The 16,772-nt window shown below is 44.2% G+C and overlaps 2 protein-coding genes across 2 annotated transcripts; both read left to right on the forward strand.

Moving 5' to 3' along the window:
• The first annotated feature begins 9,453 nt into the window (after positions 1 to 9,453).
• Positions 9,454 to 12,375, forward strand: LOC123447822 (protein FAM136A-like). Its single transcript, XM_045124507.1, has 3 exons — positions 9,454 to 9,724; positions 10,506 to 10,643; positions 12,033 to 12,375. Exons 1-3 carry the CDS (start codon positions 9,596 to 9,598, stop codon positions 12,210 to 12,212), a joined length of 447 nt encoding a protein of 148 aa, XP_044980442.1. The 5' UTR covers positions 9,454 to 9,595; the 3' UTR covers positions 12,213 to 12,375.
• A 593-nt stretch (positions 12,376 to 12,968) lies between these two features.
• Positions 12,969 to 14,998, forward strand: LOC123447821 (pentatricopeptide repeat-containing protein At3g12770-like). The gene has a single exon (XM_045124506.1). The coding sequence runs from the start codon at positions 12,996 to 12,998 to the stop codon at positions 14,748 to 14,750; it is 1,755 nt and encodes a 584-aa protein (XP_044980441.1). The 5' UTR covers positions 12,969 to 12,995; the 3' UTR covers positions 14,751 to 14,998.
• The last annotated feature ends 1,774 nt before the right edge of the window (positions 14,999 to 16,772 follow it).

The raw sequence follows: 16,772 nt of genomic DNA on the forward strand, positions 1-16,772 counted from the left end.
TTGGAGTTGGAGGGCTTCTTCATCATCATCATCGCCCCTCCAATGACTCGTGAGTAGTTCACTTCAGACCTACGGGTCCTTAGTTAGTATCTAGATGGCTTCTTCTCTCTCTTGGATCTTCAATACAAAGTTCTCCATGATCTTCATGGAGATCTATCCGATGTAATCTTCTTTGGCGGTGTGTTTGTCGAGATCTGATGAATTGTGGATTTGTGATCAGATTATCTATGATATATATTTGAGTCTTTGTTGATTTCTTATATGCATGATTTGATATCCTTGTAAGTCTCTCCGAGTCTTGGGTTTTGTTTGGCCAACTAGATTTATGATTCTTGCAATGGGAGAAGTGCTTGGTTTTGGGTTCTACCATGTGGTGACCTTTCCGAGTGACAGTAGGGGCAGCAAGGCACACATCAAGTAGTTGCCATCAAGGGTAAAAAGATGGGGTTTTTATCATTGGTTTGAGATTATCCCTCTACATCATGTCATCTTGCTTAAGGCATTACTCTGTTCTTATGGACTTAATACACTAGATGCATGCTGGATAGCGGTCGACGTGTGGAGTAATAGTAGTAGATGCAGAAAGTATCGGTCTACTTGTTTTGGACATGATGCCTATAGATATAATCATTGCATAGATATCGTCACGACTTTGCGCGGTTCTATCAATTGCTCGACAGTAATTTGTTCACCCACCGTCTACTTGCTTTCATGAGAGAAGCCACTAGGAAACACTACGGCCCCCGGGTCTATTCACATCCATTGTTTACACCTCCGCTTTTACTTTGCTTTGTTACTTTGTTGCTTTCAATTCTCACTTGGCAAACAATCTATAAGGGATTGACAACCCCTTCATAGCGTTGGGAGCAAGCTTTTGTGTTTGTGCAGGATCTTGAGATACTCCTCCACTGGATTGATACCTTGGTTCTCAAACTGAGGGAAATACTTACCACCGCTACGCTACATCACCCTTTCCGCTTCGAGGGACACCAACGCAAGGCTCCAAGGTCACGGGGGAAATCCTTTGCATACTTGCCTAGGAAGTCCCTTAAGGCGTAGCCGCAGCAGAAAGATCAAGCCAAGTATTCTCCTGTCGACGTGCCTATTGCTGGCACCATTGGAAGCTCTTTTGTTGCAGTAGCAGAAGTATTTCTAGCACCGTTGTCGGGGAGGATAAATCAAGATCTATCCAAGTAGGTCTCACAAACTCTTCTCTTGCATTTACTTTTGTTGCCAGTTGCCTCTCGTTTTCCTCTCCCTCACTTCACATTTGTTGTTTTCATTTGCCTTTCTCCTTTGCCGTTTTCTTTTGCTTTTTGCCTTCCCCTTTCGCTCGCCTGCTTTTAGGCTTGTTTGTGAGAGACCTTTCCTCATGGCCAAACCAAACTATTTCAGAAAATTGGAGGAGATTGAAACTAATGTCAAAGGTTTCATGTCTTCCGAGTTTGACCAAAATAGTTACTTCCGTAGGGAATTAAAAGAGCAAAACTCCTTTTCGGTCTGTTTGAATAAAGAGGTTGATGATATGGCCAATGATTTCCTTGCACTTAACTCTTAGCTTGCTCGCCTTGAGAAATTGGTGGGCCAAATTTCTCACAAGCAGGCTACCTTAGTCAATAAGATGGCAGCTAAACCTGAAATTTGTGATGCAAATCACGAGGATCTAAAAGCGCTTGGTGTTTCTCCTCTTGAATCTTTGTTTTCGCGTGTCAAACCTACTTATGGAGGGGCTGGATATGAATTCACTTTGGTTGAAAAACGACCCAATGATTCAGAGTCCACCTATCTTGATGATAAAGGTGTGGAGAGTGGAGTAGAAGAAGTAAAAATTTTGGGTAGTAATGAAACTCCCACTTTGGATTTCAAGGAATTCAATTATGATAATTGCTCCTTGTTTGAATGCATTTCTTTGATGCAATCCATTGCAAACTCTCCACACGCTTATAGCCAAAGCAAAGCCTTTACCGCGCATATCGTAGATGCTATGATGAAATATCTTCAAGAGAAGCTCGAACTAGAAGTCTATATACCTAGAAAACTTCATGATGAGTGGGAACCTACTATCAAAATCAAAATCAAAAACTATGAGTGTAATGTTTTGTGTGATTTGGGTGCTAGTGTTTCCGCGATTCCAAAGTCTTTATATGATATTCTTGGTTTTCATGAGATTGAAGAGTGTTCTCTTAATTTGCATCTTGCGGATTCTACTGTCAAGAAACCCATGGGGAGGATCGATGATGTTCTTATTGTTGCAAATAAGAACTATGTACCCATGGATTTCATTGTACTTGACATAGATTGCAATCCTTCATGTCCCATTATTCTTGGTAGACCTTTCCTAAGGACTATTGGTGATATCATCGATATGAAGGAAGGGAATATTAGATTTCAATTTCCTTTAAATAAGGGCATGGAGGACTTTCCTAGAAGGAAAATAAGATTGCCTTATAAATCTATGATGAGGGCTACTTATGGTTTGAGCACCAAAGATGACTATACGTGATTCCATCACTTTTTGCCTAGCTAAGGGCGTTAAACAAAAGCGCTTGTTGGGAGGCAACCCAACGAATTTATCCTTTTTCTTTCTGTTTTGTGTTTTCCACACTTTCATAATTCTGTTATGATTGTTCTTTTTGTGTTTCTTTTTGCGTTTGTGCCAAGCAAAACTGTTATGATTAGCCTTGGGGATGATCGTTTGGTCATGCTGGAAAAGACAAAAACTTTCTGCTCACGAAAAGGATTTTCATTTTTTTTGTAAGATATTTTGAGTTGATTCTTCTAGCTTCTGATTGCTACGCAAATTCTTCAGACTGTCGTAATGTTTCAGAATTTTTGAAGTACCAGAGGTATACGAAATATACAGATTGCTACAGACTGGTCTGCTGTTAATAGATTTTGTTTTTGTTGTGTTGGTTGCTTATTTTGATGAAACTATGGATAGTGTCGGGGGGTATTAGCCATGGAAGATTGAAAGTACAGTAACCCAACATCAGAACAAGTAGAATTTAAGTTTGCTACAGTACCTAAGGAAGTGGTGGTTTGCTTTCTTGTACTAATGTTATCACGAGTTTCTATTTAAGTTTAGTGTTGTGAAGTTTTCAAGTTTTGGGTGAAGTTCTTATGGACAAAGAGATAAAGACTGGCAAGAGTTCAAGCTTGGGGATGCCCAAGGCACCCCAAGATATTCAAGGATGCCGTAAAAGCCTAAGCTTGGGGATGCCCCGGGAAGGCATCCCCTCTCTCGTCTTCAATCCATCGGTAACGTTACTTGGGGCTATATTTTTATTCACCACATGTTATGTGTTTTTGCTTGGAGCGTCTTGTAACGTAGGATGTGACACAATCATCCTTGCTGCACACCTAGAGAGAGAGACATGCACACACCGTGATTTTGTCGAGCTTCACTTATATCTTTTGGTAGTCAATTCAGCTCACATGTGCTTCACTTATATCTTTTGAGCTAGATACTTTTGCTCTGTGTGCTTCACTTATATCTTTTAGAGCACAGCGGTGCGTGGCTTGGTAGTTGATCTATGCTTCGAAAGTAGTCTCAAAAGGGGTAGTTATCCAAAGGAATACGAAAACTTCCACCTTCATGTGCATTGAATAGTTAGAGAAGTTTGATTCATCTCAATTAGTTTTGAGTTGTGGTTATGGTAATATTGAAGTCGTGCTAGTAAGGTGTTGTGGATCTAGAAATACTTGTGTTGAAGTTAGTGATTCCTGTAGCATGCACGTATGGTGAACCGCTATGTGATGAAATCTGAGCATGATTAGCATATTGATTGTCATCCTTTGCATGGCGGTCAGGATCGCGCGATGGTTTATACCTACCAACCCTTCCCCTAGGAGTATGCGTTGAATGCTTTGTTTCGACTACTAATAAAACTTTAGCAACAAGTATATGAGTTCTTCATGACTAATGTTGAGTCCATGGTTTAGATGCACTTTCACCTTCCACCATCACTATCTTCTTAGTGTCGTGCAACTTTCGCCGGTGCACAAAACCCACCATTAGCCTCCCTCAAAACAGCCACCATACCTACCTACTATGGCTTTTTCAAAGTCATTCTGAGATATATTGCCATGCAACTACCACCTTGACATGTGCCACCACGTCTACATTGCCATTGCATGATCGTAAGATAGCTAGCATGATGTTTCCATTGATGTCTATGCCATGCTAGATCATTGCCACGATACACTACCGAAGGCATTCCATATAGAGTCATAGTTGCTCTAAGTTTTGAGTTGAAAGTGTGATGATCATCATTAATGGAGCATTGTCCCATGTGAGGAAATAAAAGAGGCCAAAGAAGCCCACAAAAAAGAGAGGCCAAAGAGCCCACCAAATAAAAAAAAAGAAAAAGAGAGAAGGGACAATGCTACCACTTTTTCCACACTTGTGCATATTACGCACCATGATCTTCATGATTGAGAGTCTCTCGTTTTGTCACCACCATATAGCTAGTGGGACATTTTGATTATATAACTTGGCTTGTATATTTCAATGATAGGCTTCCTCAAAATTGCCTTAGGTCTTCGTGAGCAAGCAAGTTGGATGCACACCCACTAGTTTTCTTTAAGAGCTTTCACATACTCGTAGCTCTAGTGCATCATTTGTATGGCAATCCCTACTCATTCACATTGATATCTATTGATGAGCATCTCCACAGCTCATTGATATGCCTAGTTAATGAGATTATCTTCTCCTTTTTGTCTTGCAACCTCCACCACATTCCACACCATCTATAGTGCTATAACCATGGCTCACGCTCATGTATTGCGTGAGAGTTGAAAAGGTTTGAGAAAGTAAAGGTGTGAAACAATTACTTGGCCAATACCGGGGTTGTTCATGATTTAAATTCGTTGTGCAATGATGATAGAGCATAGCCATACTATATGCTTTTGTAGGGATAACTTTCTTTTGGTCTTGTTATTTTGAAGGTTCGTGATTACCTTGCTAGTTTGCTTGAATGATTATTGTTTCCACGTCAACAGCAAACTATTGTTTTGAAACTAATGGATCTGAACATTCACGTCATATAAGAGGAATTACAAAGGACATCTATGCTAGGTAGCATGAAAGCATCAAAAATTCATTCTTTATCACTTCCCTACTCGAGGACGAGCGGGAGTTAAGCTTGGGGATGCTTGATGCGTCTCAAACGTATCTATAATTTTTTATGGTTTCATCCTGTTATCTTGTCTTCTTTGGATGTTTTATGTACCTTTTATATCTTTTTGGGGACTAACTTATTAATTTAGTGCCAAGTGCCAGTTCCTGTTTTTCTGTGTTTTTGACTCTTTTCAGATCTGGTTTTGGAACGGAGTCCAAACGGAATAAAAACCCCGAAATGATTTTTTCCCGAACGAAAGAAGATCAGGGGGCCTCTGGCCAAGCTAGGTGGGCTCGAGGGAGCCCACAAGCTCCCACTCCGCCATCAGGGGGAGGCGGCGGTGGCAGGGCTTGTGGCCTCCCTGGCCGCCCCCTGACCTAGATCCTTGGCCTATATATTCCCAAATATTCAGCAAAAAATCAGGGGAGCCTCGAAAATACTTTTCCACCGCCGCAAGCTTCCGTTTCCGTGAGATCTCATCTGGAGACCCTTCCCGGCGCCCTACCGGAGGGGACTTTGGAGTTGGAGGGCTTCTTCATCATCATCATCGCCCCTCCAATGACTCGTGAGTAGTTCACTTCAGACCTACGGGTCCGTAGTTAGTAGCTAGATGGCTTCTTCTCTCTCTTGGATCTTCAATACAAAGTTCTCCATGATCTTCATGGAGATCTATGTGATGTAATCTTCTTTGGCGGTGTGTTTGTCGAGATCCGATGAATTGTGGATTTGTGATCAGATTATCTATGATATATATTTGAGTCTTTGCTGATTTCTTATATGCATGATTTGATATCCTTGTAAGTCTCTCCGAGTCTTGGGTTTTGTTTGGCCAATTAGATCTATGATTCTTGCAATGGGAGAAGTGCTTGGTTTTGGGTTCTACCATGTGGTGACCTTTCCCAGTGACAGTAGGGGCAGCAAGGCACACATCAAGTAGTTGCCATCAAGGGTAAAAAGATGGGGGTTTTATCATTGGTTTGAGATTATCCCTCTGCATCATGTCATCTTGCTTAAGGCGTTACTCTGTTCTTATGGACTTAATACACTAGATGCATGCTGGATAGCGGTCGACGTGTGGAGTAATAGTAGTAGATGCAGAAAGTATCGGTCTACTTGTTTTGGACGTGATGCCTATAGATATAATCATTGCATAGATATCGTCACGACTTTGCGCGGTTCTATCAATTGCTCGACAGTAATTTGTTCACCCACCGTCTACTTGCTTTTATGAGAGAAGCCACTAGTAAACACTACGGCCCCGGGTCTATTCACATCCATCGTTTACACCTCCGCTTTTACTTTGCTTTGTTACTTTGTTGCTTTCAGTTCTCACTTGGCAAACAATCTATAAGGGATTGACAACCCTTCATAGCGTTGGGAGCAAGCTTTTGTGTTTGTGCTGGATCTTGAGATACTCCTCCACTGGATTGATACCTTGGTTCTTAAACTGAGGGAAATACTTACCACCGCTACGCTACATCACCCTTTCCGCTTCGAGGGAACACCAACGCAAGGCTCCAAGGCCATGGGGGAAATCCTTTGCGTACTTGCCTAGGAAGTCCCTTAAGGTGTAGCCGCAGCAGAAAGATCAAGCCAAGTATTCTCCCGTCGACGTGCCTATTGCTGGCACCATTGGAAGGTCTTTTGTTGCAGTAGCACGCCACATAAGAAAATACCAAAAAGAAAAGAAAAGGAAAAGGGAAAGAGGGAGGTGGGAAGGAAGGGGGGACTCCTCCTTCCCAAACCAAATTGGAGGAGTCCTCCTTCTCCTAGCGCCGGCGCACCCTTGAGGGCCTTGTCCCTCAAGGCTAGCCCCTCCCCCTCCCTCCTATATATAGTGGAGGTTTAGGGCGTTTTGAGACACAACTTTGCCACGTGCAACTCAAACCTATATCACGTAGTTTTACCTCCACCGGAGTAGATCATCACCACCACCGGAGCGTCGTCACGCTGCCGGAGAATTCATCTACTTCTCCGTCTTGCTTGCTGGATCAAGAAGGCCGAGATCATCATCGAGATGTATGTGTGCTGAACGCGGAGGTGTCGTCCGTTCGGTGCTAGATCGGAACGGATTGTGGGACGAATCGCGGGACGGTTCGAGGGACGTGAAGACGTTCCACTACATGAACCGCGTTTCTTAACGCTTCGTGTTGTGCGATCTACAAGGGTACGTAGATCCAAATCTTCTCTCGTAGATGGACATCACCATGATAGGTCTTCGTGTGCGTAGGAATTTTTTTGTTTCCCATGCAACGTTCCCCAACAGAGACTGGCTTGGCCAGCATGGTGATGGGGCGCGACCGATGGGGACGGGTCGCGGCCGACGGGGGCGGGGACGGGCGGCGGCCGACGGCCGACGGGCGATGGGGCATGGCCGATGGGCGATGGGGCATGGCCGATGGGCGACGGGGCGCTGCCGATGGGCGATGGGGCACATCCGACGGGGTTGGACGCAACCGGCGTGGCCGGCACGGTCGGCTAGAGGAAGGGGCGGCGACCGCCAGACCGAAGGAAGGAGCTCTTTACCGCATGTTTACAGTTTTTTTACAGTTTCTGTTCGGGTATAGCTAAAATGGACCCTTAATTTTTTTCCGACCCGTATCCCACTTTTACAGTTTGTGTTTTTACATGGGCTGCTAGAGATGCTCTAACATGGCAGCAAACCGGATTGTTTCTGCCCGTCAGCGTTAGTATTTTTTGCATAGAGCCCTCTAAAGTTTTGAGCAATTAAGTCGTGCTCCAAAATTAAGTTTTTTTTAGAAACTCCAGATTTAAGTTACTCTAGATCTTCGTACGGTTCGCACGTCGTCATTCGGTTTTGACTTTGTAAGTCACAATGTGTCAGGGTTTAATTTTTTGTTATGGGCCGCTAAAGCATAGCTCTGTGTGTTTGAGGCTCTTTTTGTAATTAATAGTCTCACCTTGCATTTTTAGATCAGAACTAAGCAACTTATATACGTTCTTGAGTTGCAGAATCGAACAATCCAGAAAAAAAATTGACGAGACCGGCTGCATATCTCTACTCCTAAAGGAGAGTTGGTAGCCTGGTACACGGGGTTTTTCGTTTGGTTTTATTTTGTTCCACCTCCCACCCACCTTCTTCTATTGGTTTATTTTCTCTCTCTTGTTAAAAAACCAAATCCACGAAAGATCTTGTTTCGTGCTTGCTTTGGCATGTGCTGATTTAATTTAACCACGTAAATAATAGGTAATTAAGAATTCAGAAATCATACCATATATGTGAGATCACCTTGCGAGAAGATAGATATAAAAAATTTATCGAAAACCTTCTAAAAAGATATATTCCTCAATGTGTTGCCATTTATTATTATCATCATCTCTACTATTAAATGGAAACCACAACTTTCCTAATACAACAAAAATGACATATTTCCTATCTTACTAAATTACATCTTTTTTTATCTTATCGAATCACATATATCTCTATCCCTAAAAGGGGAGTTGTTAGTCCGATACGCACTGTTTATTTTTTGCATACACGATCTATTTTTGCTTCCACATCCCACTATCAGCCCGCTGCATCGGCATTTTCCCCTCCTGTTGTTTTTTCTCTCATTCGTTCACCTGTCAACCCCTCCCCAACGGTTCATTTTGTATCGATATGTGCACGCCCGCACCCGTCCCCATGGGTTCAAGTTCCGTTTCCTAAATAAAAAAATATCAAGGCCTGATTACGAGCTATATCGTAAAAGATAGCAAAGGAAAAAATTCATGAGTTTAAGAAAATAAAAATAAGAAAATCATGAATTGAAAAAGCTTACAAATTTGAAACACAAAAATAGAAAAGAAAAGAGAAGAAAGAAAAAAGTGCAAAAGAAACACAGTCGTGAGCCCAGCTCCAAGACATGTGTATGCACCACAATCGCGAAAACAAACAAACAACGACTCAACTCCAACTAGCATCGACTTAGACATGATCGCGCGCAAGACAACGCAACGCGAGGAGGCAACAGGGAACAATCACATTTGGAAAGTGGGATGAGATCCAATAGCTCCGGGCTTAGATGTGAGATGGCTATTTCACATTTAAACATGAAATAGCAAATCTGTTACAAGAAACAGTAAACCGAAACAAATTCGTAATTTCTAAACTTAACACTCTCTCCCAAAATAAATCCAACAATAACGTCCCAAATTTGGCTCTATGCATCACCCATCTTGCAAAATTGCAACGGATATGTTATTTTCTTAAAAGAAAAAAAAAACAGATTTTTTTTCCAATTCCAAAAACAGGCGATGTCTCCCCTGTTGTTTCTTGTAAAAAAAAGGTTAGCAGCAAGCAGGAGGATGTTGTAGAACCCTAGCGCGTGTCATTAAACCCTCAAACCCCTGCCTTCCGCCGTCCCCTTCCGACTCGCTTCTACTTCTGCTTCTGCCCTCCCCACCAAGAAAAACACAGCCGACTCCCTTCTCCCCCTTCCTCAAGCCAAGCCGGAACCAAATCGTCAAGCCCGATGGACCACGTGAGCTCCATGGAGGAGAGGATCGTGGGGGAGCGGATCCGGAAGAAGCTGGAGGAGGTGAACGTCGCCGCACAGAAGCACCTCGAGGGCGTGCAGGACCACGTCAACTTCACCCTGCAGGTGAGCCCGCCCGCCCGCCGCCTTGGACTCCAAATTCGCGGTCTACTCTAGGATGCGGCGGTCTTCGGGCCGAGGAGCGGGGAATCCCGATGCCTTTGTTCACGGAATCTCCGCTTGGTCGGGGGACTCGTCGATTTGTTCCGCGGGATTCTAGGGATTTGGTTGCTCTTCTTCTCATGGGATGGGTAATCTCCGGACGGAGGGCGCTAATCTTGCGGCAGTCATGAAATCTGCTGGGTTTTATCAAGGTGGTACATGTGTCCAGCTGCGCCGCGGTCTGATGCTAGCTGTTCTAGCTGTTCCAGGGATATGATTCTTGGATACTTGGGTTGTTCTAATGTAGTTCCATGGGATGTGATTGGTTTCTTTTAACTCAAGGTACAGATTTGAGATGGAAGACCTGAACTTTGGGGGATTGTAGCTGCTAGACATGTAGCCATGTAAGAATTCCAGTAAGCCCAGTAGTGGAGCAAGTATACTATGCATTGATATATGTTGGTTCTCGGTGATAATTTTGTAATGTTTCTCCTAATGATGTAATTTTCTTGGCATTGCTCTGTTGTATGGTGTGAGCACTTGAAATTATGGGACGTTATTGGGAAGGGGGAAGATGCATGGTTTACACTAATTGTCGAAGGCAGTTGGCCATTCTCATCATATTGGGAAGGGGAAAGATAGTTCTACATGAAACTTGCTATGCTTAATAATATATTCGTAGCAGGGGGTTAGAAACACTAGTGCTGATGCCTGTTTGGATTTATTTTTCTCTGACGATTTTCAGAAAGCGTACTTCAAGTGTGCACATGACTGCTTTGATAGGCGACAGAGTCAAGAGGGAATCACCAATTGTGTTGAGAACTGTGGTGTGCCCGCTCTTTCTGCCAACAATGTTGTTGAGACTGAGATGGCCAAGTTCCAGGTACTTATTATACTAATTTCTGTAAAAAATACTCCCTCCGTTCCGAAATATAAGACCTTTTAGAGTTTTGACTATAGACTACATACGGAGTAAAATGAGTGAATCTACACTCTAAAATATGACTACATACATCCGTATGTAGTATATAGTGAAATCTCTAAAAGGTCTTATATTTAGGAACGGAGGGAGTATAACTTAAGACCGGCTTTGTTTGTATTGAGTTTAGCCACTGTATCATTTCTTGCATTCAAGTTATAGATCTTTGTAATGATCTTTTTGCTTTTCGTTGTAAAAGCAACTCTTAACTTCTTAATTAATGGATGAGGCAAATCTTTTGCCTCCGTTTAAAAAAGTTATAGATCTGTTGATGTACCTGTATCATCTACTTTGTACTAGTTCTTTGTGGAAATCAAACTGCAGCTATTTTTTATGCCTTCTCAACTTCAATTTATCTTTGCTGTTGAACTATTACTTTATGTTCTTCTTATCAAACATGCCATATTTACCCAAGTTGTATAATTTAAGACATTTGACTTACTCCCTCCATCACAGTTTATAAGGCATGTACGTATACCTAGGTTGTCAATTTGACCAACTTAATGAGAGGCATATATTACAAAAAATATATCATTAAAAACTTTAGATATTCTATTTTCTAATGATATAATTTTTATGTTAAACAATATATTTTATATAAGTTAAATTGACGACCTAGTTATACGTGCACGCCTTATAAACTGTGACGGAGGGAGTATTAGTAACCAGTGGCTATCACAAATACTTAAAAATTATGTGCATGTTGACCTGCATTAGCACTGTGTTTGTGTATTTGGTCAGTGAGCAAGTAGTATACATGTTCCATTCATGATTTGAATATAAGCAATGAGCCAGTGATTCGAGTAATTGATGGCCCGACATGTCAACAAATAATTGGGAAAAATATCTCTGCGCTAGATAGGTGTAAGGTTCAGGTTTAAAATATAATCAAGCGTTTAGTCATACATACAAGTATACAATAGTTAGAACTTATGGAACTATAATAAGGTTTTCCCTCCATTATATATTGCCTGGCTTCATCCCTTAGCTCTTTTATTTTTATAGTTTGAATAAGTGATTTCTAACATACAGTCTGAGCAGTTAGGCATGTAATGCTTGGTTGCAATACGTTTTCTATCAGAGCTCGGGTCTTTGTGCTTTGCTATTCAAGGGCATACATTTTCTCAACTTTGCAGGGTTACATACGCAGCATCTAGCCTTCTTAAATTTGCAAATGATCTACCTGAATAAACCAACAGTTAGATATCAGGCAGCATATATCGGTCAAATATTGCATCATTTACACCCTCGTGCGGACATGTCTAAGCTGAGATGTATCCTTCCTTGTTCCAGGAAAGGTTGAATCGCTCGTTGATGGTCTGCCAAGACAAGTTTGAAGCAGCAAAGCTCCAGAAGATGAAGACGGACGCAACCAACGAGCTGGAGTCGTGCGTGAACAGGTCCATCGACGACAGCATCAGGGTCCTGCCCCACCTGGTTGAGCAGATCAAGTCCGCCATTAACATGAAGTAGAGGAATCAGAAACTTCGAAATTGTCTCGTTTTTTGCCATCCAAAGTCTAGTGTAACATGAGATCACTACTGCCATGAGAGCATTACATAATGGTGCCGTGACTTGATCCAGAGAACAGCTTTTTTACTGAGAGATTATGCATCTAAATGGTGCCGTGATACTACTCCCTCCTTTCCGGTTTATAGGGCTCAAATCTGAAATCTCATCAACCAAGTTGAATTGTGAGTGGATGGCATTAGTTTTAACTAGCCAATGAAATATTTCTCACATATTCAATTTTCAAGGCAATAAATGTAGCATCCTCCTTCTCATTGGACTTGCATGATGAATGTAAAAAACGATGCATGCATAGCCACTCATCTCCTTTCTCTAAACTCTATGAATTAAATATGGTGTGGGACTCAAAGCACTTTAACTCAATTAGACTCAAAATGAGCCTAGTATAATGAAATCTGAAAATTTTGAGATGAGCCTTATAAACCGGAAAGGAGGGAGTACTAGACTTGCAAACTTTCTTTTTTTGCAAATGTTGCAAAATCCTCTTGTCCCAGTCTCATGTATTGATCTGAATTCATAATCTCCTCGTTAGGTTCAATTACCATCGAATTTGGATATGATTGTTATTAGTAATAAAACATTCAAACAATTCAAATATCCCAAGCAAACCAAACGAATTTCGACATGTAAATTATTGTACAGGAGCCGTAGCATATGCTAGTTATTTCTGCGTGGTGAAGCCCAACTCACATTCAGCAGCGGCATCATCGGTCTGAGGTCCAACAAATGCCCCCTACTCCCCTCCCGCAGCCGCCCGCCGCCGCCGCCGCCCTCGTCCGCCACTACATCGGCCTCCTCTCAGCCGCCGGCGTCCCGTCCTCCTCCTCCTCCCTCCGCGCCCTTCTCCCCATCCACGCCCGCGCCGTCCTCCTCGGCGTCGCCGCCAACCCAGCCTTCGCCACCAGGCTCCTCGCAGCGGCCGCCCCGTGCTCCCTCGCGTACGCCCGCAGGGTGTTCGACGCCGCGCCGCGACGCGATGCCTACATGTGGAACACCCTCCTCCGCGCTCACGCCCACGCCCAAGCCCCGGCCGGCTCCACCGCCGGGGGCGCGCTCCAGCTCTACAAGCGGATGCGCGCCGCGGGCGTCGCGCCGGACTGCTACACCTACCCGATCGTGCTCCCGGCGTGCGCGGCGGCGCGCGCCCCGCGGCTCGGGCGGGCCGCGCACGGGGACGCGGTGAGGTTCGCGCTCGCGGAGGACGGCTTCGTGCACAGCGCGCTTATCGCCATGTACTGCCAGGAGGGGGACGTGGCGGACGCGGAGCAGGTGTTCTTGGCAGCAGCCGCCGTGGGCGCCCGCACGGTCGTCTCCTGGACGGCCATGGTCGCGGGCTATGCGCAGAACTGCTTGTTCGGCCAGGCAGTCACGGTGTTCGGCGCGATGGTTGCCCAGGGCATGCTCCCGAACGAGATCACTCTGATCAGCTTCCTGCCGTGCCTGCAGGGGCAGGAATGTCTCGCCGCCGGGGAGATGGTTCATGGGTTCGTGGTCAAGCTGGGTTTCGATGCGAATCTGCCGCTGGTGAATGCGCTCATCGCAATGTATGGCAAGTGCGGGAGCATCACGGCGGCCAAAGAGTTGTTTGATGGAATGGCTGCGCACACTGTGGTGTCCTGGAACACGATGGTCGCCATGTATGAGCAGAATGGTGATGGGGTTCGGGCGATCAAGTTCTTTCACAGGATGCTTAGCGAGAAGGTGGGGTTCGACGCCGTCACTCTGGTCAGTGTGCTGTCTGCTTGCACACGCCAGGGAGCCCTTGAGACAGGGAAGTGGGTGCACGAGCTCGCCAGGAGTCGTGGACTCGACACCGATGCGAGGATCGGCAATGTTCTCGTGGACATGTACGCAAAATGTGGTGAGATTGCCTACGCAAGGCAGGCTTTTGACGGTTTGCGCGAGCCTGGTGTTGTGTCATGGAGCGCCATGATCAGTGCATATGCCAACCATGGTGAGCCTGAAGAGGCTCTCAATCTGTTCTCCGCGATGAAAGATCAAGGGGTAAAGCCTAATTCCTTCACGCTCACTGCGGTTCTAGTGGCGTGTGGCCACTCTGGCCTCGTCGACGAAGGGCTGGCGATTTTCAACAGCATTGTCAGAGACTACCATATATCACCAACACTTGAGAACTATGCCTGCATGGTTGACATGCTAGGACGTGCCGGCAGACTTGTCGAAGCGTATGAAATCATTAGGGGAATGTCGATGCAGCCAGACAAGTGCATTTGGGGTGCGTTCCTCGGCGGTTGCAGGCTTCATGGCAACCTGGAGCTAGCTGAATTTGTTGCCAAGGATCTCTTCCAGTCGGGCTCTAACGATGTGACATTCTATGTTTTGATGGCAAACATGTACTTCGAGGCTGGAATGCTGGAAGACGCAGAGAGGACGAGGAGGGCCATGAAGGAGATGGAGCTCAAGAAGACGGCTGGGCACAGCTTGGTTTGTACCAGTAGAGGAAGAAGAGCCATCATGAAGTAGCATTTAGATACAAGTTTTTAGGTTAGGCTGTTTGTAATCAACTATTTTCACACGTTTCCTCCCCCTAAACTCCTCTTTAGATGTTGAAACTAGGCATTAGCGTAGGCTCGTGATAAACCGAACACAAATGTTGTGTTCTGTGATGATTTCCACCTTGTTAACTGTACAATGAGGATGGCCGTCCACTAAAAAATCTGAAGAACCGTAGCATCTCCAGAGTTGATTTATTGAGATGTGATTTTACATTAGAGCTGCAGAAGAGACTGAAAACAAGGCTTCAGAAACACACAATTTCTATGATATTTGGATGTGGTGTCCAGACCTCTGCCGAACAAAAAATTGATTGGTGGGAGTATTACAACGGGTACTTGATGAGGACATCAACACCATTGTTACACCCACAGACCCAGCTGCTATACATGCTGGACCAGTTACTAGAGCTCGTGCATGCTAATTGAATCACCAGGTACTTTCGTTTCTTGGGAATACTTCTAATGTTCATGAATGAAGTACCTAACATGGACAAGAAGGATATCCGTTGGAGCGGGATCAAACATGGAGAAGAAGGTGCACGCGTGGGAGAGAACAGTGGAGCTTTCACTGGTGATTTTCGCACTTTAAAGCCATCATAAGAAGAGCACGAAGGCTTTGGACGAAATATTTAAGACGTCACTTTATAAATTTTGTCCATAGGCTATTATAGGTGTTGCGCCACCTTATTTTTGGGCCAGGCCATGTAATTTCGAAATACCATAATATAGGCTATTTTTAGAGTCCGTATGTGTGGAGAAACCGAGTTTAGGGGTTTTTTCGGACCCCTCCTCCAAGGGTCACGAAATTGCCTCTCTATTCCCTCATATATACAGCCCTTAGGGCACCGTTTAGATTTGGGATTTGTTTAGTTAAAAGTTAGTCATTGCAACTTCGTGTACTTCGTTTGTGTCCAACGACCAGACTAAGACCGCTTTCGGATCCCCACCCTTATCAATACTTCATCTATATTCGCAATATTCAGATTGCAATATCATATTCTTGCTTGTTCTTCGATTGCTTGCAGGAATATACCTTCATGGTCAGGTTGATCGTGCTCCGGCGTGGTCAATAACCTCTTGAAGTTGGTTTAGCGATTGCTAAGGCGCGACGTCCTCACATGTTCGTAGTCGGATCGTCAAAGTCGACTCTACCAAAACGATACCCACGATCTCATCGAAAGACAGGGACAACTTCGCCTCTATCAAGTGGTATCAGATTTACAGGTTGCTCGGTGACATTTTACCAGTTTTTCGTAGTTAGATCGCATCTGTTCTTCATACATATCGTCCACGACAAAGCCATAAAAAAATCAGGGTTAGATCATCATATCCGAACCAATCTGAGCATTTGCATAGTCTTTTCAGTAGTTTGCTTAGTTGAATTTGCGGTTACATCGTCGTGTGAGTTGGTGGTCTTAGTGTCTAGTCCTTTAGAGTTTCGAGTTCTGTTCACAGGTTGTCACGCCGCCGCCGCACCATCTTTCATCGCTGCCATATATCACCTCCACGCTACCATCATCGCTGCTGCCATATACCACCTCCACGCTACCATCATCGCTGCTGCCATATACCACCACCACGCCACCATTATCCTTGCTGCCATATACCACCACCATATACCCACCATAATCCTAGTCTGCATCCTTTTCGTCTTAGGTTAATTTCGAGATCCTTTTACTTTCGGTTTCGCGTTTCCTTACTTCAGTAGGTTTCAGAAAAAAATCCGGCACGCTTTCCAGAGCACTTTTCTTTCCTACTTATAAAGGTTGGAGTTGATGGTGAGTTCACATGTAGGACCAACAACCTTCACCAATAAGCAAATGCTCCCCTACCCACATTGAGAATAGCAAACCTTTCATGAACATAAATAAACAAATGTATTTGTGCTCACATGTGGGACCAAATACAAATAAACAATACACTACTATTCATGTGAGACTAACACTTGGGCACAAATAACAAATGCAGAAATGCGACTCCAACTCAATAC

This window comes from Hordeum vulgare, chromosome 4H, assembly GCF_904849725.1.
Source record: "Hordeum vulgare subsp. vulgare chromosome 4H, MorexV3_pseudomolecules_assembly, whole genome shotgun sequence".
In the NCBI taxonomy this organism is placed as follows: domain Eukaryota; kingdom Viridiplantae; phylum Streptophyta; class Magnoliopsida; order Poales; family Poaceae; genus Hordeum; species Hordeum vulgare.

Coding starts and splice junctions, on each gene's coding strand:
- LOC123447822 (XM_045124507.1), top strand. CDS start 9,596: ATGGACCACGTGAGCTCCATGGAGGAGAGGATCGTGGGGGAGCGGATC. Junction 9,725..10,505: donor ACGTCAACTTCACCCTGCAG/GTGAGCCCGCCC, acceptor GACGATTTTCAG/AAAGCGTACTTCAAGTGTGC. Junction 10,644..12,032: donor CTGAGATGGCCAAGTTCCAG/GTACTTATTATA, acceptor TCCTTGTTCCAG/GAAAGGTTGAATCGCTCGTT.
- LOC123447821 (XM_045124506.1), top strand. CDS start 12,996: ATGCCCCCTACTCCCCTCCCGCAGCCGCCCGCCGCCGCCGCCGCCCTC.